At 42.8% G+C, this 23,073-nt stretch overlaps 1 protein-coding gene across 10 annotated transcripts in view; it reads left to right on the forward strand.

Annotated features, from left to right (window-relative positions):
• Positions 1-23,073, forward strand: part of ano1a (anoctamin 1, calcium activated chloride channel a) — a 149,160-nt gene that overhangs the window by 93,540 nt on the left and 32,547 nt on the right. For all 10 annotated transcript variants that reach the window (XR_009714162.1, XM_061276376.1, XM_061276381.1 and 7 more), the window contains 4 exons: positions 4,665-4,866; positions 5,027-5,138; positions 5,503-5,560; positions 5,695-5,795. Coding sequence is in view for 9 of the 10 variants with exons in the window: in XM_061276376.1 (XP_061132360.1) it covers positions 4,665-4,866; positions 5,027-5,138; positions 5,503-5,560; positions 5,695-5,795 (473 nt within the window). In the remaining variant the exon portion in view is untranslated. The remainder of the gene's footprint in view (positions 1-4,664; positions 4,867-5,026; positions 5,139-5,502; positions 5,561-5,694; positions 5,796-23,073) is intronic.

Raw genomic sequence — 23,073 nt, forward strand, 5'->3', positions numbered from 1 at the left:
GATAAAAATTATATTAAAAAAAAATCAGGTAGGTGTCAATGTCCAACCATTGCATGGTGGGCTGTCCTGTTAAATTGTCCATCCAGTGAGTTAGGGCATGGGGGTCGGTAAATATTGTTTCATCAATCAGAATAAACTTTTCGAAGTAACATTTACGGTCGTGGAGAGTTTACTTTACTCAAATATTTACTCAAATGACTTTTCCAATCCATTCTCATGTAAGTATTCTGTTGAAATATGCTTCCCAGCGTTTTTAGGCGGCCGCGCTAGATGTTTTACTTTGCAGGGGTCTAAGACCTCTGGACGTCACCTGACTATTCCTGTTTACGCAGCCACATTGGCTGTAAAGTAGCGCCAGCATACCAAAGACTACAAGAGCGTAGCGATAAAAGCAGTGTTTATCCGTCTACATTCTGTCCAAGTGAATTCACATCTCACTTGGTGATGAGGGTACGCAAGCTGGACAGAATATTGGATATCATTGATCTATCAAGCAGCAGGAGTGTTTATTTCAACTATGCCAACAGTAGATAGGCAGACGGATTGTCACTACACTGCTTTCAACAATTTTCCCTCTCACCATGCAAGCGAGTGCTTGCAATCATACAAAGACTTGGCTTAAACTTAAAGGTGTGTGTACTTAAGACTTGCATGGTTTAATTTTTTAGACAAGTATAATGTTACCGCCAGGATCAGCGAGGTACCCTCGAAGCCAGCTGTGGTCTCCCTGTCTGGTGGGAAGCATCACATGCAGCTGCTTGTTTAGTTGGCAAAACTCTGGCTGATGAGACACTCCCTTCTCCCCTTGAACGCCACCGTAACTGCCACTATAGAATAGAATAGAATAGAATAGAATAGAATAGAATAGAATAGAATAGAATAGAATAGAATAGAATAGAATAGAATAGAATAGAATAGAATAGAATAGAATAGATCTTTATTTATCATTGTCACATGTACAACGAAATTTAAAAAGTGCCAACCGATCCGCGCATGAGATAAAAAAAAATAGAATAAATAGAATAAAAATATTTTATAAAATACAAGCTAAAACCCACAGAAGAACATACACAGACATAATCATTTACGTTTAGCTGCATTTAATGCGAATACCGCTGTAGGATAAAAACTGTTGGCGAATCTGCTAGTCCTTGACCTAATTGCCCTGTAGCGTCTACCTGATGGCAACAGTTCGAAAAGGGCGTGGCCAGGGTGGGAAGTGTCCTTCAGAATGTTCTGTGTTCTTTTGAGACAGCGGGTTCTGTGTAGGTCTTCCAGTGTGGGGAGAGGGCAGCCAATGATCTTCTGTGCTGTGTTGATGACCCCTTGGAGTTTTTACCTCTCAGCAGCAGTGCAGCTGGAGTACCAAACACATATACAGTACGTTAAAGTGCTTTCTATGGAGCAGCGATAGAAGGACACCAGCAGTCTTTGTGTAATGCTGTGCCTCCTCAGCACCCTTAAGAAATAGAGTCTCTGCTGGGCCTTTTTAAGCAGCTCAGAGGTGTTCACGCCCCAGGTGAAGTCCTCCTCGATGTGGACACCCAGGTAGCGGAAGGAGGACACCCTCTCCACACAGACCCCGTTGATGATAAGTGGTGCAATGTCCGTTTTATTTTTCCTCCTAAAATCAATGACCAGTTCTTGGGTTTTAGCCGTGTTTAGGAGCAGATTGTTCTCTCCGCACCACTCCGATAGCTGGACCACTTTGTCCCTGTAGGCAGATTCATCTCCCTTTGAGATGAGCCCCACCACGGTTGTGTCATCCGCAAATTTCACGATGGTGTTGCTGCGGTGGGCGGGGGTGCATGCATGTGTGTAGAGCGTGTAAAGCAGTGGGCTCAGTACGCAGCCCTGTGGGGAGCCAGTACCAAGACTGAGAGGTGTGGATGTATGACGGCCCACTCTCACCCTCTGGCTGCGACCCGTCAGGAAGCTCTTAATCCACCTGCAAGTATTATGTGGAAGTCCCAGGCCCTCCAGTATGTCCACCAGTCTGTGGGGGAGGATGGTGTTAAAAGCAGAGCTAAAGTCCACGAAGAGCATCCGCACATAGCTCCCCGGCTGCTCCAGGTGGGACAGTGCAGCGTGGAGGGCTGTAGCTACTGCGTCTTCTGTGGATCTATTTGCCCTGTAGGCAAACTGGTGCGGGTCAAAACCTCTGAACAGGAGTGCTGTGATGTGACCCCGTACCAGCTTTTCAAAGTACTTCATGACCACCGGGGTGAGTGCGACTGGCCGGTAGTCATTAAGGCTGGTGATGTAGCGTTTCATGGGCAGGGGGACTATAGTGGAGGATTTTAAAGAGGATGGGACGGTGGACTCGGTAAGGGACTGGTTGAAAATCTTTGTGAAGACTCCAGCCACCTGATCTGCGCAGTCCTTCAGGACACGCCCAGTGACGCCGTCAGGACCCCCAGCCTTCCTCGAGTTGATGGTCCGCAGAGTGCGCCTCACCTCGTGCTCCTTCACTGTGAGGATGAAGCTGCTGCGGTCTGTGGGATGTGATGTGGCCGCTTCAGGTGGCTCGGACTCGAACCGGGCAAAGAAGCTATTGAGGACCTCTGCCAGTGAGGCGTCCCCTTCAGCAGCTCTGATGGTGGTTCTGTAGTTGGTGAGATGCTGGACTCCCTGCCACACCTGCTTGCTGTTGTTGCTGTCCAGGTGATCCTCAATCCTCTTCTTGTAGGCAAGCTGGGCCTCTCTGATGCCTCTCCTCAAGTTGGCTCTGGCTGTGCTGTAGAGAGCCCCGTCCTCAGACCTGAGGGACAGGGCGGTGTCCCTCTCCTCCAGCAGCCGAAGGACCTCCCGGGTCATCCAGGGCTTCTGGTTGGAGTATATCTGTATAGGTTTGTCCACTGTGACAGTGTCTGTGCAGTGCTTGATATAAACACAGAACACTGTCTGTGAACACGTTCAAGTCTCGGTGTTCGAAGATGTCCCAGTTAGTCCTGTCGAAGCAGTCTTGCAACTGCTGAGAGGCGTCATCAGGCCAGGTTTTAACAGTTTTAGTGATGACAGGAGCTGATTTCCTGATGGTGGTATATGCCGGGATTAATAGCAGTGACATATGGTCAGACTGGCCCAGGTGAGGTAGCTGTTTTTCCCTGTAGCCTAGCTTGATGTTGGAGTAGACCTTGTCCAGAGTGTTATATCCTCTAGTGGCACATTTAACATACTGGTGGAAACTAGGGAGTGCTGCTTTCAAATCTACATGATTAAAGTCCCCTGCCATGATGTGGACTGCGTCAGGATATCTGCTCAGCTGGCTGCTAATACTGCCATGTAATAGTCCAATAGCTAGCTTAGCATTAGCATCTGGAGGTATGTAAACAACAGTCGTCATGACTACGGTAAATTCACGAGGGAGGTAAAAAGGCCCTGCATTTAATACTCACATACTCCAAGTCCGGGCAGCAGTGACTGTCTACAGTCACCATATTAGTACACCAGTTGTTATTGACGTACATACAGAGCCCCCCCCCCTTGCCGGAGTTCTCAGTCCTGTCATGTTGCTGTGTGGTGTAGCCTGCTAGCTCGATAGCAGAGCCCGGTATGAGTGGATGAAGCCAGGTTTCGGTGATCAGTACCATACAGCAGTCCTTCACGGTCTGGTTCGCAGACATCTGTAGCCTTAGTTCATCCATCTTGTTAGCAAGAGACCTGGCGTTGGTAAGAAACAGGCTAGGGAGCGGTGGTTTGAACGGCCGCTTCCGTAGCCTGGTTAGCGCGCCGGTCCTGCAGCCTCGTTTCTGCCTCCTCTCTCTGCGCTGCCTTCGCTTCCTCCCAGCGGGGATGGTGATCCAAGGGGAGCCGAGGTGCCTGATGATATCCTCCGGTATGTTTTGCGAGCGGTGAAACTCCGCTGTGACACTCAACTTGCAGCAAACACCTATCCTGAGGAGCTCCTGCCGGTTGTAGGTGGTGTATGATCGACATACAGTGGGTACAAACACTAACAAAAAACAAACAATGCGTAGATCGCGAAAGCACTGAGCCGCTGCAACTGCGTGCGCCGCCATCTTGTCTTCTCTATGAGAAGAATCCCACTTAGGGTCTTGTTCTTGGCCCTTTTTATGGCTGCTATCCATTTATGTATGACACGTTCGTTTTGGTGGTCTGTAGAGCGGTCATCACTTTTTTTTGCTTTTGCACAGTGATCTTTCTCAAAATGTGGTATTTGCGTTCACTCAAAGGAGCGACATGTTCTCTATACTGCCAAAGCAACTACTACAGTTGGCACAGTGCGTTGTGGGATGCGTGATGTCAACGTCCGGAGCTCTGCGGGCCTCAAAATTCACATTTTTACTTATGTCAACTCCCACATCATCAATGGACAACTAGTGAGGCTGTTCCATTGGGTATACCTACATTCTCCAGTATAATTCATACCTTTTTGAAGAAAAATGCTTAATTTACTTTTGTTGTTTCACTGCAAATTGCTGTGAAAAGTGTTGTAGGACTATTTGAAGGCAAGAGGTAAGAATCCTGGGAATTGTTTAAAGTTGTGAAACAAATACATTATCTGTCTCCTTGAAAATGTAAACGTTTTATAACTATATATTCTGAATTTATCAAAAAAAACAATGATATGGTACATCAGTCCTTTACTGGTTACTGTTGTGAAATGTGAAATTTCATGTTCTCTTTCTCTTTACTTGTAGATCACAGTGACATTTGTTATTGTCTTTGGGATTGTTCTCTACCGGATTAGCATTAATGCAGCTTTACAAATTAATAACTACCCTGGAGCACAGTACAATGTCCGAGCCATCGTCAAAACAACGGCTGCCATCATCAGCCTCATCGTCATCATCATCTTAGATGAAATCTATGGTGCTATCGCACGCTGGCTCACTAAACTTGGTAAGAAAAATAATCACTCAAAAAACAGACCAGGGGTGATTAGAGCAAAATATTAGTCTCTAATGGAATTGTGTCTGTGATGCGTAATTCTCATAGAGCCATATTTGGTTAATTTTAGTATTCAATAGCATTAAATGCTTTTTTCCCCAATCTTTTGCAGAAGTTCCAAAAACAGCTAAGAGCTTTGAAGAACGGCTTATCTTCAAGACGTTTGTCTTGAAATTTGCAAATGCCTTCACGCCAATTGTTTATTTGGCTTTTTTTAGGGGGAGGTAAGAAAACACCCACAAGATTTTCACATCTGCACTTATTATTATCAAATTTATTAGTTAATTTGTACTATCACAACTTGCACTGTCACTGTATTTGTGGGTTCTCATTGAACCTTATTGAAATGTTTTGTTCAGTTTTGCTATATTTGGCATCTATTGCAGTGAATAAAATTGGATTTCAAATGAGATAAGGGCTCAGACAAGAGGCACCCAAAAGCACATCAGATGCAAAGTTTCTCAAAATCAAATTGTTGCAGATAAGGTTTTACTGTATTTAGTGTTTGTGCGCGAGTTCTTGTGCGTGCGTGCGTGTGCACCCATTTGTGTTAAGTGTATGTATATAAAATATTTGTTTGCTCCATAGACTTGTTGGGCGGCCAGGAAACTACCTGTATGTTGTTGGGTCATACAGAATGGAAGAGGTAACAATTGTGTTAATCAATTAAAATGTATTTCATATATATTAAGATAACAGATTAGATTTAATATTTTAAAACCGGATGAACCTTGATTATTTGGGTCCAAACACACAGCACTTTGCATCCTCTTTTTCCAGTGTGCCGAGGCAGGCTGCCTAATGGAATTATGCATCCAGTTATGTATCACCATGCTTGGGAAGCAGTTCATCCAAAACAATCTATTTGAGATTGGTGTACCGTAAGTGATAAACATCATAGACCTAGTTGATTTTAGCTTGGCAAGCCAGACCCACAAAGAAAGTATAGATCTGGTGAGGACGCCATTCATCGGCGCTCGGCTCAGCTCAAAATGAACCGATAAATCAAATTCGTTTACTTGCTTTACCCTATTCTTCATACACGTTCATTCTTTTGTAGAGGTGTAAATTGCGGGTTTTGTCACGATACGATTTCATATCGATACAAAGAACTACGATACGATATTTGCCGATATCTTAAAGCCTGCTGCGATTCATTAACAATATATCACGATATAGTGCTCTACGATCGATATATATATATTTTTTTTAAATAAAAAATATCGAACAATATCCTGATTTATACGCAAAATCAACAAGGTACTGCAAACTCTTTATTTAGGAAATTACAAGAGTATTGTAGTATACAAAGTGCTTATTTTAACATTGAACTTTGATGTCGTGTTTTCTCTTTAAATGTGCGGCAAGATTTGTGGTCCCTGAATATTTGATCACCGCATGGCAGGATTTACAAACTGCACGTGTCTTGTCCGTTGAGCCATCTTTTCTTTGGAATCCAAAGTGCTTCCAAACGAATGACTTGAAGCCTAAAGGGGACCAAATTTCCTCATCTTTTTGGACACTAGCCATAGCACCAGCCCAGGAGCTGCGTAGTAGTTGTCGACTCCCCTTTCACGTGCCTGCTCTGCTCACAACACAACAACGCCGCGCACTGCTGCCGGAAAGAGGAAGCAAGCAACAATGAACTGGATTTCAAAATAAAGTCGCGTCTAATGTCCGAGGTCAAACACGGCGATATAAATCGATGTTTACGTTTAGCATCGATGCCAATAAATCGTCGAGCATTATATCGATTAATCGATGTGTATCGATGAATCGTTACACCCCTATTCTTTTGGCAGAAGTACATCCTCCCAACATTCAAAATGGCACACAAGAGATGATCGTTTGTTTAATTCAGCATTAAGCTCGGTAATTTAAAGTTAATTCTCCATTAATCTTCTGGTTCTTCTATTCCAAACAATGTTTTGTGGTTTCTATTTTCCCTAGCATGTCCTTTCACCTTCATCACAGTACCACGAGATGGTGTGTGACATGTCTATCACCTGATTTTGTAAGACATCACCCACCTGGCAAATTTGCCAGGCGGGTTACGCCTTATGTCACCAGACACATGGGAGACCCACGGTCAGCCATCACGTGCATTTTTTTTCATGGAACATCTGGAACAAAAAGCACTTAGAACAACCCCAGAAAAATACAGACGCCATCATTATGGAAACAATACGTCTAAGACATTTTGGAAAAGGTCTAAACAAGATACACACAAACTCACAGACGACCTGAAAACCATAGACACCACTGGCAGTATTTAATTTATACATGAAGAGGATACCAACAGATCCATAGCCTTTCTGGGGATTCAGCTCATGGACAACGGGAACATCAAAATAAAAGTACACAGGAATCAGAATCAGCTTTATTGACCAAGTTTGGCATGCCAAAGAGGGAATTTGAATCCGGTTGGTCTTAGCCTCTGTACAACATTTAAGTGACTGACAACATTCAGGCAACTAACAACATTTAAGTGGCGAGAGCAGGATGTTATTGCACAGTGATCTCTGAGTCTTTGAGTGGTGTGAGTTCATCAGAGCGACGGGAAGAAGCTTTGTCTGTGTCTGGCTGATTTTGGTGTACAGTTCTCTGTAACGCCGTCCGAAGGGGAGTAGTTTGAACAGACTGTAACCTGGGTGAGAAGGGTCTGCAGAGATGTTACTCGCACGTTTCCTGGTCCTGGACAGGTACAAGTCTTGGATAGATGGCAGGTTGGTCCCGATTATCTTTTCCGCAGTGATAGTGGTGCAGAGGATAGACTGGATGATGGCAGTGTAGAAGGTCTTCAGCAGCTCCTGAGGCAAGTTGAACTTCCTGAGCTACCTCAGAAAGTACTACCTCAGCTGGGCCTTCTTCCGGACAGAGTCTATGTGGCCGGTCCATTTCAGGCCCCGGGAGATTGTGGATCCCAGGAACTTGAAGGTGTCTGTGGTGGGAATATCATTACTGAGGATGGTGAGGGGTGGAAATGGCGATGGGTCTCTCCTGAAGTCCACTGTCATCTCCTCAGTCTTGAGCGTGTTCAGCTCCAGGTGGTTTTGGCTGCACCAGTGGACTAGCTGCTCCACGTCATGTCTGTACGGAGTCTCATCACCGTCCCGGATCAGTGTGATGAGAATGGTGTCATCCGCATACTTCAGGGACTTCACAGAAGAGTTTCCTGAGGAGCAATCGGTGTAGAGAGAAGAGCCGTGGGGAGAGTACACACCCCCGTGGGGCGCCAGTGCTGGTGGTCCGGGTGTCGGATGTGATGGTCCCCAGCCTCACATGTTGTCTCCTGTTGGTCAGGTAGCTGGTGATCCACTGACAGGTGGAGCAGGCTCCGCAAGCTGGATGAGCTTGGGGTGGAGGATGTCGGGAGCGATGGTGTTGAATGCCGAGTCGAAGTCCACAAACAGGATACTGGCGTACGTCCCTGGGATGTCTAGGTGGTGCAGGATGTAGTGCAGTATCATGTTGACCGTATCGTCCACCGACCTGTTTGCCCGGTAGGCAAACTGCACAGGGTCGAGCAGGGGGCCCATGATGTCCTTCAGGTGGCTCAACACTAGCCTCTCAAAGGATTTCATGACCACAGATGTCGGGGTGACAGAACTGTAATCATTCAATCCTGTGAAGGCGGGATTCTTGTGCGATGATGGAGCTTTTGAAGCACAAGAGCGCCTCACACAGCTCCAGGGAACGGTTGAAGATCCGTGCAAATGTGGGTTCCATCTGTTCGGCACAGACTTTCAGGCAGGAGGGGGACACGCCGTCTGGGCCTGGTGCCTTCCTGACCTTGTGTCTCCAGAACATCTGACACACCTCCTCCTCGCAGATCTGAAGTGCGGGCGCGGCTTCTTAAAGAGAGAGAGTAGGTGATAACGGCGATGGAGGTGTGACCAGGGGGGTTGTGGGGGGATGTGTGGAAGTTGATTGTCATGCAGGAGGTCCTATTGTGTGGCTTAACCGTTCAAACCTGCAGTAAAACCTGTTTAGCTGGTTTGCAAGCCTTGGGCTTGCCACAGGATGGGGGGGGGGGGTGAGGGGGGTTTGTCCCATGATGCTCTGCAGGCCTTTCCACACTGATGAGGGATCAGGATTGGCAGAGAGGTGTCTCTCCAAACTCTGCCCATAGCTCCTCTTAGTTTTCCTGATCTATCGGGTCAGTGTGTTCCTGGAATGCCTGAACAGGTCACGGTCTCCAGTCCTGTAGGCCTCCGCCTTGGCTTTGCGCAGCATCCTGAAGTTTGGTGTAAACCACGGTTTGTTGTTGTTGTACATGCAGAAGGTCTTGGTCTGCACACACAAGTCCTCACAAAAGCTGATGTATGATGTCACGGTATCGGTGAGTTCATGCAGGTCTGAAATTGCAGCTTCAAAACCACCCCAATCTGTGCAGTCAAAGCAGGCTTGGAGGTCCTGCTTTGACTCCGCTGTCCATTTCCACACAGTCCTCACTACAGGCTTAGAAGTTTTTAATTTCTGCCTGTAGTTTGGGTTAGGGTTACCGCACAGTATGCGTCCTTTATTACGGCGTAGCAGTGGTCCAGTGTCTGTGTCCCTCTGGTGGGAAATGTTATGTGCTGTCTGTATTTGGGGAGTTCATGTGTGAGGTTCGCTCTGTTAAAATCACCCACACACCGACTAATATCTCCTCTGGACTTCTGAACACCCTAAGATCCATAAACTGTCAGTCGTCAGAACAAAATTGCATAAGCACAACAATAATCACAGACCCGGAAGACCCGGAAGGAATAGAAAAACATAAACTCTGAAAAATGCCAGTACCCACAATGGCTAATAACAAAAGAAGCACAACAGGTCAAACACAAGAAAAACACAACAAAAGAGAGGAAGAAAACTCAGCAAAAAAACAGGAACACTTAAGAATAGTAATACCTCCATACATAAGAGGAGTCATCCAACGAGCAATGAAAAAACACATTACACTCGTAAAAGCACACAAAACACTCTGTCAAATACTGGTTCATCCCAAGGATGGTATACACCCATAAGACAAACGCATACATGAAATACCATGCCAATCGTGTCATACCGTATTGGCCCGAATATAAGACCAGTGGTCCCCAACCACCGGTCCGCGGTGGGCCTCCAAACCGCACAGGGAAAAAATATATATTTATTTCTTATCGACAATCAATTAATTCCAGTCAAGATACTTGTCCCGGTCACGTGACATGTTTCCCCAGTCGAACCCGCAAAGCTAGCAAAAATGAGTAAGAATTTATTTTGAAAAATATAAAAAAATTAAATTCTCTCCCAATTACATCCGTCGGTTCAGGTCAAGATGCTCGTCTCGGTCACGTGACATGTCACCTCAGTCGAGCCCGCGAAGCATGCAAAAAATGAGCAAAAAACAGAGATGTTTGGAAAGCTTCTTCGGAAAGGCAAAAAAGCCCAATGAGCAGACGGAAGAAGAGGCTACGACTTCCAAGAAAAGGAAAGCTGCATTTAAAAGAATTTTTTTGGAGTCCTACTTAAAATATGGATTTATCGCCACAGGTGACGCTGACGCGCCAAGCCCACTCTAATATGTGGCAACAGACTAGCTAACGAGGCGATGAAGCCTTCAAAACTGCTTCGGCACATGAAGAACAAGCATCCTGCATTAAAAGACAAACCTTAACCACTTCGGGTGTCATTGTCTTTTACATCAGTTACGCCTAGACGGGACCGGCTCGTTTCTGAGAAACAAGCTCAGTACTCCCACTAATTCAACGTAATGGTGAGTTTTATTTTTATGTCATTTATACTTGTTTTTATGCAAGTTGTATCATTTTATTTCATCGTATTTATATATTGATTATAAATGTATTATTTAATAAAAAAGGTTGAAGACCACTGAGACGACCCTGATTATAAGACGACCCCCTCTTTTTCAAGACTCAAGTTTGAAAAAAGACTTTTGAACACCAAATTTACTTTTTATACAGAAAATAATTACAGTACATCTGAAACAAATGATCCTGTCGAGCTCTCGAAAGTGGACGCTCTCAGGACAACGGAAAGCTTTTCTCTGATTGTGAGCATTTTTTAAGGTGATCATTTTAAGCTCTCAATCTCCGTACATTACACTCTGTGACACCATATTTCACAGCCGCTTTGCAATTGTTTGAAGACTCTGCCTCATTTATCACCATCATCTTGAAGTTTGCATCATAACTTCTCCTAGGCTGCCAGTTAACCTGAGGGCTATATAGGGGGTTGGCTCGGAAGGTTATGCTCTTTTCGCCCCCAGGTGTCGGTCAGAACAAAGGAGGGAAGACGTGGTTCAGTTTTGATTGCTTTACTGAATTATTGGCAAAAAAGTAACTGGCACTGTGGCTTATAGGGGCATACAGGCAAACTGGCAAAAGGGTATAGGCACATGTTTGGTCATAAGGATGTGAGAGCAGCTGCGTGGACTGCACATGGGTGAGTGTTTAGGTGTGTGAATGTGATTCTTGTGTGTGTGATTATTCTATGAAGGGTGTCTAGGGTGTGTGTGGTGTGTGTGTGGTGTGTAGTTCTGCAACAGACAGAAATATAGGACGTAAGTCAACGCTCAACTACCCTAACCCAACTATCAACTAGGGTTAGGGTTAGGGTTAGGGTTTAGGGTTAGGGTTAGGGTTAGGGTTAGGGGTTAGGGTTAGGGTTAGGGTTAGGGTTAGTTGATATTGCTGGTCTGCGAGGGCTCGGCTGAGTGGCTCTGCTGGGTCTGATTGGCCTGAGTGTTCTGTCATTGTTTTAGCGATTGTTTTGACCCACATGCAGAAAACCAACTCGGAAGTCCAGAATTGAGTCAGGAGTCTTTAATGGAGGTGATACGGTGGAGGGTGAGCGGGAGGAGCTGAGCCAGGAGCACGGAGTGAGAGCAGCGATGACTGAGCGTGAGGCGTTCGGCCAAAGCGGGGTGGATCTTGGCGATGGTCCGTGGAGGAAATCTAAGAGCGTGGAACACACAATATTTGGTCAGAGAATTCAATGGCGAGAACTAGGAGCGAGATTAAGGAGCTAGAGGCACAATTGTGGAGGAGATCACATAGGCAGGCGAGCCGCTGGCAGCACGCTCCTTAAAAGCCTTCCCCTAATGAGCCTGATGAGCCGCACCTGAGTCCTCCGCCACTCTGCTAACGGCTGCCACCTGTGAACCTGAAAAGAACACCTCCCTGGACCCTGACACTGTCGTCACGCAACACTAGTAGACGGCACACATTACATAACTTACTGCGCTTAACGGGTCAATTTTACTAAATAACCATAAATGAAATACTCTCGGCAACACACCAAACATAAGTCATCGATCGAGACAACAAAATACATTTGCTGGCGAACGTTAGTTGCCGTGGCGCTGCGTAACGCCTACTCGTACGATGCGAGGAAAACTTAAAGGAGCGCGCCGAAGCTATCAATCAAACGGCACACACACGAAACAAACCGCGATCAGAGAAACGGCACAACAGTAGACAGTAGTAATGATGAAATGTACTATATACTCACTTTGTGTCAAAGACGCACACGATCACAGCAACACACTCAGTCGATATCAGCAACTTTTAACTTACCGCTGCGCACAAGCTCCAATAACCGCAGTAAGCTGAGGTAACTCACGCGAGACTTAAGGCGCGGTGACGTAACTGTCAAAAATCGTATAATGTGTAGACCTTGAATGTAAGACGTCCCCCACTTTTTCAGTCTTATATTCAGGCCAATACGGTAAATTGGGTAGACGGGGAGGGGTTTTATTCCAAGGAAGGAAGAACACAAACAGGAGTGTGAGAAGGAGACAGAAACAAGACAAGAGCAATAAGAGAAAACGCACAACAGGAACACTACAGCTATCACCAGCCACTGCAAAAACAGAATACCACATCATAGACTGGGAAAAGGCCGGAGTCATCCGCACTGAAGACAGCAAGATTAGGGAGGCCATTTAGATCTGGAAACGGGGCCCGAGAAGCATCGACAGGGACGAGGAAGCATACACCAGATGTTACAGAGACCTGGACCAACATCCTGGATGGGCGAATGGACAGCAGAGGGTGAAACCTACCTGTCAAATCTGACAGTGGGTTATGTCCTCTTAGAAGATCAGCTGATGAAGACACGTCAAACACCATCTCATGACACTGATGAAGGTGAAAGGATTCTGCTGAAACATGTCAGGTAAATAGAAACCAGGGACGTGCGGTCAGAGGAGGCACTCCCCTGCCATCATGAAAAGGGGAAAAACAAATTCAACTGTTTTTATTACAAAGTAATTTTCCTTTTAATTTCAATAGTTTTGTATCATTTTGAACCAAAACCGCCAACTTCCTGCCTAGCCTCCTCTGAGGATTGCGTAATCACACGGCTGCCTATGTTGACAGGCTATGCAGTTAGACTGAACTGCTCTCTGTCTTTATGTTGCTGTTTAAGTGTTCAAACACTGTGGCTATATTAACTAATTTCCGTAGTTAAGCTGATGTATATAATATCTAGTAGGGGTGTAACGATTCATCAATACACATCGATTAATCGATATAATGCTCTACAATTTGTTGGCATCGATGCTAAACGTAAACATCGATCTATATCGCCCGTTTTTGACCTCGGACATTAGACGCGACTTTATTTTGAAATCCAGTTCATTGTTGCTTGCTTACTCTTTCCGGGAGCAGTGCGCGGCGTGGCGTGTTGTGAGCAGAGCAGGCACGTGAAAGGGGAGCCGACAACTACGCGGCTCCTGGGCTAGTGCTATTGCTAGTGTCCAAGAAGACGAGGAAATTCGCTCCCCTTTGGGCTTCAAGTCATTCGTTTGGAAGCACTTTGTAATTTCCTAAATAAAGAGTTTGCAGTACCCTGTTGATTTTGCGTATGAATTGTTATAAATCAGGGTATTGTTCCATATCGATCGTAGAGCACTATATCGTGATGTATCGTGAATGAATCACAGCAGGCTTTAAGATATCGGCAAATATCGTATCGTGCTTTTTTGTATCGATATGATATCGTATCATGACAAAACCCGCGATTTATGCGCCTAATATCTAGTGTTTTTTGTCATCTGTCTGTAACGTCGTGTTTCTTTAGATGAACAAAACGGCTTTGAAAAGAGACCTTACGGAGGCTACGAAAAAAAGGTTCTCCAGCCTTATGGCAGGGGGTGCGAGTGATCCCGGGATGCTTCATGCGTCTACCTGTAGAATAAGAGATCTCCAGTTCAAATTTACAGTGAACAACTGAGGAGCAGTCGTCCATTTATTTCGTTTTACATTCTTTTTTTTTTCTTCTCTGGTTTTACATTTCATTTTACAATGGAGGATTACATATCCAAACGATTTTCAACTATGGATTTTCGGTCGAAGCAGGAGGTCATCAGTAAAGGAAGACCAACTCCAGAGTTAAAAGGTTTGATTCGGACAATGGGACTTGGGAGCATTAAATTCAATTAAATATGAATAAAACACACTAGAGTTCAAAGAACCAGATGTTAAGATTTAACTAATCTGAATCACATCATCAAAATCCCAGCATCTGACAGCGTATTTATTTTTAAAAAAGACTTGGATTTTTCTTTTTGCTGATTAGTTCCTTCAAACTTTGTTTATTCAGGTTTGCCCCACCAGAGAATTACGCTTGATGGAACTACCTACCAGACCAAGTCACTGGTACAGCATTGGGTCTGGCTTGCTAGGCTAAGACGATTTGGTTTATGATATGGAATTTTGTTTAATGATTTCGCTGTGTGTCCTTTGTGCGTCTTTCTCCTTAGGTTGTTGTGTACATTAGCACTCGTTTTCCTCATCACTCGTGTTACCAATCAGCTCCCTCCAACCCATTGTGTTTTGGCCAAGTGTTCCTTGTTGTCTCGTCAGTTTGTTTTTATTTACAGTAATCCCTACATCGTGGTTCATTTATCGCGGCTTCAGTACATTGCGGAATTTCCCCCCCCAAATTTCTTTTTTTAAAAATTCCAAACAAAAATCTTAAATTGAGGAATTATGACTCGAAAGCCAGCAGAAGGCAAGGAGTGCCCACACAATTGCAGTACGTACACTTGTACCTTGTTATAAAAAAGTTGTTTTAATAATGAGTTCTAAAAACATAATTACAGTGTTGTTATTGTACCTTGTTATAAAGGAAATAATAATAAAAGAGTTCTTAACACATACAGTCAAACCTCGGTTTTCGAACGTCCCGGTTCGAGATTTTTTTGCTTCGGTTGTCGAACAAAATTTGGAGGTCGAACCTTGCGAGATGAGCCAAAAGGGCCCGAGAAAACCCGACCGCGCGGCCTAACCCTAACTTCGTTCGTTATTGTACCGTTTTTTTCCGTGTATAGTGCGCCCCCATGTATAATACGCACCCTAAAAATGGCATGCTGATGCTGGAAAAAAGCTTGTACCCATGTATAATACGCACCCAATTTTTATGAATTTTTTTTAATTTTTTTATTTTTATTTTTTTTTAAGTCCCAATGATCGTCACACACGCAGGGAGGCAATGGGTCCCATTTTTATAGTCTTTGGTATGGTCTTAACTAGGCTGGATGTAATTTTTTTTGTTGGCGTTGATTTCTCCGACTGCCCGTAAACGCACCACCGCGCTCCGTGCGCGCACGGGAAAGAGGCGGCTCTGTATGGGAGAGACGTTGAAGAGGAATAAAAACACCCTTGGAAACCAAAACTTGCCCCTCGTCGTGACTCGGAGCCGCAACAAATGTTTCGGATTTGTGTAGGGTACATTGTGAGACAGCAAACGAGCAGGTGATCGAGCAAGCCTTGTCTGATACGAGAGCATTGCGGTCGCATGGAGCGTGTTTGAAGTGAACAGCAGAGAAGAAATCCCTAAATTCCTTGCAATTTTGCTTTGAGAAATGTTGTACTTAAACTGTTCAACTATTTTCTTACGCAGTTGTGGACAAAGTGGTGAACCTCGCTCCATTCTTGCTTGTGAATGACTTAGCATGTTTGGGGATGCTCCTTTTATACCCAATCATGGTACCTACCTGTTCCCATTTAGCCTGATCACATGTGGGATGTTCCAAATAGGTGTTTGATGAGCTTTTCTCAGCTTTCTCAGTATTTTTTGCCACCTTTCTCAACTTCTACTGGACATGTTGCAGCCATGAAATTCTAAGTTAATTATTATTTGGCAAAAAAACAATTAAGTTTATCAGTTTGAACATTAAATATGTTGTCTTTGTAGTGTATTCAAATGAATATGGGTTGAGAAGGATTTTCAAATCGTTGTATTTTGTTTGTATTTACATTTTACACAATTTCCCAACTTCAACTGAATCCGGTTTGTATATTATTTTCTGTATGTCATTTATAATATTAATATAGTATTTTCATGTTTGAAGCTTTTATTTAATATTGTAATGATAACATATGCACTTATATGGTTTAATATACATTTATTGATACACAAAAAATGTCTATGTTAAAAAACGAGAGGGTGACACTACTAAGCGGATTTTTACCTATCGCGGGTTGTCTTGGAACCAATTACCCGCGATATACGAGGGATTACTGTAGTTCTACTTTTTAGTCCTTATTGAGTCATTGTCTGTCCCAGGCACGTTGTGTTGTTGTTTATCAATGAATGTTCCCAACCAGCTCAGCAATTTTCTGAAATTTTACTTTGTAACTCTGGCCCTTCTGCTTTTGGAACTTATTATGTCAGTATTTTGTTTTGCCTTTTTGTTTCCCTTTTACCCCTTACTGCATTCCTGCTTTGCTTCCCTGCACTTGGGTCCTCAATCCTACTGCAAACGTGGCAATAAACTTTCATTTGTTTTCGTACTTTTCTCATGGCCATTGCATGGCAACCAAAGTGGCCTCTCCCTTTTTCAGAAAACATCATTGTTCTGCTGACTAAATGTATTTTGTACACAGAACCAGACACATTTATTGCAAGCTTAACTACACTATAGTAATCATGTCTTTTAGCATTTATTTCATTCTAGAACATGACACCAGGCCAATGTTACATGTGATGTGGAAGAATGCTTTTTATTATGGGCCTGTTTGACAGAAGGGCATAGCTATAAAGTTCTTATGAACCAAAATTGTAATAATTTTACCATTAATAATAGAAAGACATTGGTCACTGAAGTACCTTGAAAATGCTAAAAGTACGAATGAATTTTAAAAATACAGAAAGTTTACTGATGAAAATCAGCATTGCTTTATATTTTTTATCATCAATAGAAATTATTATAAAAATCAAGCAAAATAACCTTTTAGTATGTGCGAAATACAAATTTGCAATTCAAATATATTCAAGTTTATCAAGTTTTAAAATATGTTTTTATTAGTATGTGCTAGTTTAAAAACATGTTTGCAACTTATTGAAAATTGAATCCTTCATACTTTTTGTTAAAGCCGCGCGATACCTGAATCCAATCGACACCAAATACTGGTTCCTGTATCGGCGATACCAATACCAAGTACTTTAAGGTTTAAAAAAGGCTATTTTAAATTTGTTGTCCTTTTGAATTACATGTTTTTTACAAATTAAATATTCTTGTTTATTTCTTAATCATGCCATAGTATCTTCATCGGAAACATACCTGGATTGTTGTTTTAGTTGAAATGTAAACAGTAATAGTAGTAATTTGGATATTCTTTGTCTGCCTCACTTAAATTCTTTTAGTCCATGCACCTTCTCCAAGCTTGTTTTTATTTGATTTGTTTTATAAAGTGGTCAGAACCAACCAAAACAATGGTAAATTAGGCTTATTTACTATTGTTTTGGGTTCCTTTCCACTGGCCTTGTGCTGCCAATCAGAGAGAACATGAGGAAAAACTGCGTACTTTGCTTGCAGGTTGTTTAGTTGCAGTTAACGTCATTTTGTTCTCATTCAAACTGTATATTTTATGTTATGCCACATTAATAAACAGTGTCAAATCCACACTTAACGTAAGTGACCGGCACTCTTTTTAATGGATTATAAACTCTCCTTTGTCCCCACGCGCTCCAATGCTGCTCTCATGGGAAGACGAGAGTTCAGTAAGCCGGAAGAGACTCGACCGAGCTCTAACTGCCTTTAAGAAATTAATTCCGAAGGAATCAATTTAATCTTTTTAGGACGCCAATCCCGCTAAAGTCATCCCGAGGCTCATGCCAAGTGACGTGACGCGGTGTCAGAATGACAACGGCTCTCTGCCTGTGGATCAATTGCACTTGTAAAATCTCGCATAAATGAAGCCGTCTTTGTTAAGACCGTGAGGATTTGTGACTTTACACTAGCACGCTCCGGCACGAATTGACCTTAAGTTGACTATTTCGAACCAGATCTGACAATTCCTGATGTTAAAAATAAAGTCTTCACTTTAAAAAGAACTGAACGGTTTACAGTATGACTATGGAAGCGAAACAAAATACATTTTGAGCTCTAAACATCAAAATAATCATTAATCAAAATTAAATGATTATAAAGTAGAAATGTAATGAATAAGTAAGAAAATATTACAATTCTCAAATGTTAGAACAAACAACAATAATTCCACTCACCAATCTCAATAAAGCAAAATTATTCAGTATCAAAGTTCTCTTGATTGTAAAACTCCAAAATATTGTTTTTTGCCATGTATAATGCGCAAAATTTAGCTAATTTATTGTCCTAAAATCTGGGGTGCGCATTATACATGGGTCCAAAAAAAAAAACTTTTCTCAAATTTTTTTTTTTTTTTTTTTAAATCATACGGAGGCCGCCGTTACAGATGTGCTTTCTTCTCTGCTGTTCACTTCAAACACACTCCATACGAACACAATGGTCTCGTGTCAGACGCTTGCTAGATCACCTGCTCGTTTGCTGTCACAATGTACCCTACACAAATCCGAAACATTTCTCCGCTATTGAGTATGCTAGCGCGTGCGCAGTGATACTGACCGGCAGAACATCCGGTTGTTCCCAAAAATGATCTTTTTTCTGAAATAATTTTACGTTCACGGACTTAAGTAGGAGTCAAAATCTGGGTGCGTATTATACATGGGTACAGGCTTTTTTCCAGCATCAACATGCCATTTTTAGGGTGCGTATTATACATGGGGGCGCATTATACACGGAAAAAAACGGTAGTTAAAAGAGGGAAACGAGACAAAAGGTATAAAATGCTATTTGGTGGAATAAGTCGAGGGATTAATTCGCCTTGTTCCAAAAATGAGAATTTTGTTTAAAAAGATAGGTCGGCCTTGAGGAGAAAGCCAATGGCGTCTCCCTCTTTCCCCTTGCCTATCTCGAAGCTTAAAATTTGACAAAGTCCAATTTGAAGACACTAGAAATTCATATTCGTTTAAACGGCGTTCTTTGCTCGCGAGCAGCATACAGTGACGAAGCACTGAAAAGGAAGAGCCCTGCTCTGTCAGGACGACCTTTTTATACCCTTTTCTGCACGTGGGTCCTACACCAGCTAAGTTACGGTGCTTTCCCATTATGTCCTATACCTATGTTTTTCCATGACTGATTCTAAAATAGACTGCAGCTGCATCCTACCCGGCCTTGAGGTGACCTCTGGGTCAGGCTCATGCGTCATCGCAGTCTTCCACCAAATAGTATCACTATTAACTAGGGGTGTAACGATTCATCGATACCAGGGCTGTGGACTCGGTCGGATTTTTGCACCGAGTCCGAGTCCGGCCTCTTGACCATGAGTCCGAGTCCAAGTCCGGCTGTCCATTTTTTCTGTTAATTCATGTGACTGCTTAGTCTTTATTCAAGGCTAATTTAGATCAAAATCTAAATAATTACAACAATTTTGTGATGGCTTTGTCTTTATTAAACATATAAACGAATACAATAAATAGATACTTTCAAGTTATAATCATTAATTACACCATTATAGCTCAGACATTTATCTAAACACAAATAATTAGTGACGACCCCTTATTTGGAAAGCGAAAAACCCATGTCGTACGGCGTCAGCACTATGTTGTTTTCAATAAAAACATGAAGAACTCTACAAAGGAGACTTTATACTTAATTGTGATCATCATTCATCCATCCATCCATATTATTTTATTACTCAGGTATTTTCAAAGCAAATTAATATTGTTGCACTCATTAATTTGCTTTAACATGACCGCAATATAATTAAAAGCTGACACGATAGCAATGTCAAACGTGTTCATTTAAGAAAAAGCCACACACGTTTTGTGATCAAATCTTTCATAACGAGAACGATTTGAGTGAATTGATTTTACAATTTTTATTCTCCATCTGTCACTTTGCTTGGGACAAAAGGAGCCTTCAGAACTGAAATTTCTTCTCAATTATTCATTCAAATCAATTCACTCAAATCATTCTCGTTATGAAAGATTTGATCAGAAAACGTTTCCGTCTGTATGACTGGTCTTTGAATGCACCCCGCTTCAATGGCAGAACGCGGATGAATTTAAAGACATCAAATGAGAATAATCCTTTATAAAAATTAAAATTGACTGACGGAAACATGAGTTTTTCATGTTTTTATTGGAAACAACATAGTGCTGACGCCGTACGACGCCGTACGACATCGTTTTTTGCTATAATTCGGTATAATTCGAGGTAGTCCACCCTCACCCAAAGTTAAGGTTTCATGGGAATATTATTGTCATAATTGTCTGGACCATATATGATAATTGTTTAATGGTAATTATTGATAGATCTTGAAGATGTCAAGTTATAGGTGCATAAGACTATGTTTTTCATGCACGTTCATTGTAAGAGGGGAAGAGATGTTGTGTATTTTGGGCTAACTCAAATTCTGTAGTAGAAAAACCCCGGAAGTGGGATGGGCATTCTGTGTTGTTGTGGTACGCCCTGTGAACGCACTGAGTAAGGAATAAAGCAGTTATCATTCACGTCGTTGTCCGACCTATTCTTGCTATCTAAGAACCTGGAAAATAGTAAGGATATAACATATATCACGGGTCATTACGACGAGTTTGGTGGAGGTTTTTACTGCTTCTTCCAACTCCTACCGCGCTGACTGTAACCTGACACTCTCTGGCTGCGTCTCGCCTCTTTTTTTTATTGTCGGACTCGGTGGACTCTGTCAAAATCAGCACTGAGTCCGAGTCCGGCAAAAATGACCGAGTCCGACCGAGTCCGAGTCCCCGAGTCCGAACCGAGTCCACAGCCCTGATCGATAATCGATATAATGCTCGACGATTTATTGGCATCGATGCTAAACGTAAACATCGATTTATATTGCCGTGTTTGACCTTGGACATTAGACGCGACTTTATTTTGAAATCCAGTTCATTGTTGCTTGCTTCCTCTTTCCGGGAGCAGTGCGCGCGTGTTGTGTTGTGAGCAGAGCTGGCACGTGAAGGGGGAGTCGACAACTACTACGCAGCTCCTGGGCTGGTGCTATGGCTAGTGTCCAAAAAGACGAGGAAATTTGCTCCCCTTTAGGCTTCAAGTCATTCGTTTGGAAGCACTTTGGATTCCAAAGAAAAGATGGCTCAACGGACAAGACACGTGCAGTTTGTAAATCCTGCCATGCGGTGATCAAATATTCAGGGACCACAAATCTCGCCGCACATTTAAAGAAAAAACACGACATCAAAGTTCAGTGTTAAAACAAGCCCTTTGTATTCTACAATACTCTTGTAATATCCTTAATAAAGAGTTTGCAGTACCTTGTTGATTTTGCGTATGAATTGTTATAAATCAGGATATTGTTCTATATTTTTTATTTAAAAAATATATATATCGATCGTAGAGCACTATATCGTGATGTATCGTGAATGAATCACAGCAGGCTTTAAGATATCGGCAAATATCGTATCGTGTTTCTTTGTATTGATATGATATCGTATCGTGACAAAACCCGCGATTTACACCCCTACTATTAACCCTTGTTGTCTTTGCTCAACTTAATACATTCATGTGTAAAATAGAATATCAATGTTAAATACATGTTAAATATTGATTAAACATTGAAACAACAATAAAACATGTTTTCCCAATAGTCAACTTAACACATAATCATAACCGATTATGGGTAGTTCTAACTTTAACATATATAATGATATTGCTCAAGCTGTTACAGATTATATTAAGCAAAGCGAAGCAAAGTACCAAAAATAATAATCATAAATTGTGTGTTGCTATACGTAATTCAGAACAGTTCCCATCAGGTGACCCCTATGTCGAGCTTTAACACCATCTCCTGGTGAAATTTGGAATTACTACATGTTTAGGATTGTCAATTTCCATCCATCCATCTTCTTCCGCTTATCCGGGCAACAGCTTTAGGAGGGACTCCCAGACTTCCCTCGCCCCAGCTCATCCCGGGGGATCCCAAGGGGTTCCCAGGCCAGCTGAGAGACACAGTCTCTCCAGCGCGTCCTGGGTCATCCACGGGGTCTCCTACCGGTGGGACATGCCTGGAACACCTCCCTAGGGAGGCGTCCAGGAGGCATTCTGATGAGATGCCCGAGCCACCGATTGCCAATTTGCCTGGGCCAAATCAAATACACATTTAATGCACCATCTGTACCACCATGCCACTTGACAACAGCTAGCTGGTAGAAAAGCTCAAACAAAGAATAATTTTACTAATTTGTAAACAACAAATGTAAATGATTGATACTAGCGGTTTGGTATCAATGCAATACCAATACTCACATTACTATTGATTCTATCAATACTTAAATCAGTCTGCATTTAATCGTCTAAATAGGATTTCAAATACAGAAAATGTGTTACAAATAGCCACTGATCGTGTATGCGTACGCGCCAGACTTGTGTGCGAGAAGCGTGCGATCGGTTCCCACTCAGTGACGGTGTGGATTACGGTATGAATTGTTGTTCATGTGTGCCCTGCGACTGGCTGGCGTCCAGTTCAGGGTTTCGTCCACCTTTTGCCCACAGTAAGCTGGGATAGGCTCCAGCACACCTGCGACCCTTGTGAGGATAAGCAGTTCAGATGATAAATGAATGAATGTGGAATATTGGTAGGACACTAAAGCAGACTTGTACGTATGTATGCACTTGTACTTATATGAATGCACGTATACCTCACTGTTCAGAGGTGCAATGTTCAATTCCGACTCTGGCCTTCCTGTGTGGAGTTTGCATGTTCTCCCCATGCCTGCATGGGTTTCTTTTGGGTGCTCCAGTTTCCTCCGACATTCAAAAAACACAGATTTGGTCACCCTTGGTAAAATAATCAGTGGCGT

The sequence above is a fragment of the Syngnathus typhle genome, linkage group LG4, assembly GCF_033458585.1.
Source record: "Syngnathus typhle isolate RoL2023-S1 ecotype Sweden linkage group LG4, RoL_Styp_1.0, whole genome shotgun sequence".
Taxonomy (NCBI): Eukaryota; Metazoa; Chordata; class Actinopteri; order Syngnathiformes; family Syngnathidae; genus Syngnathus; species Syngnathus typhle.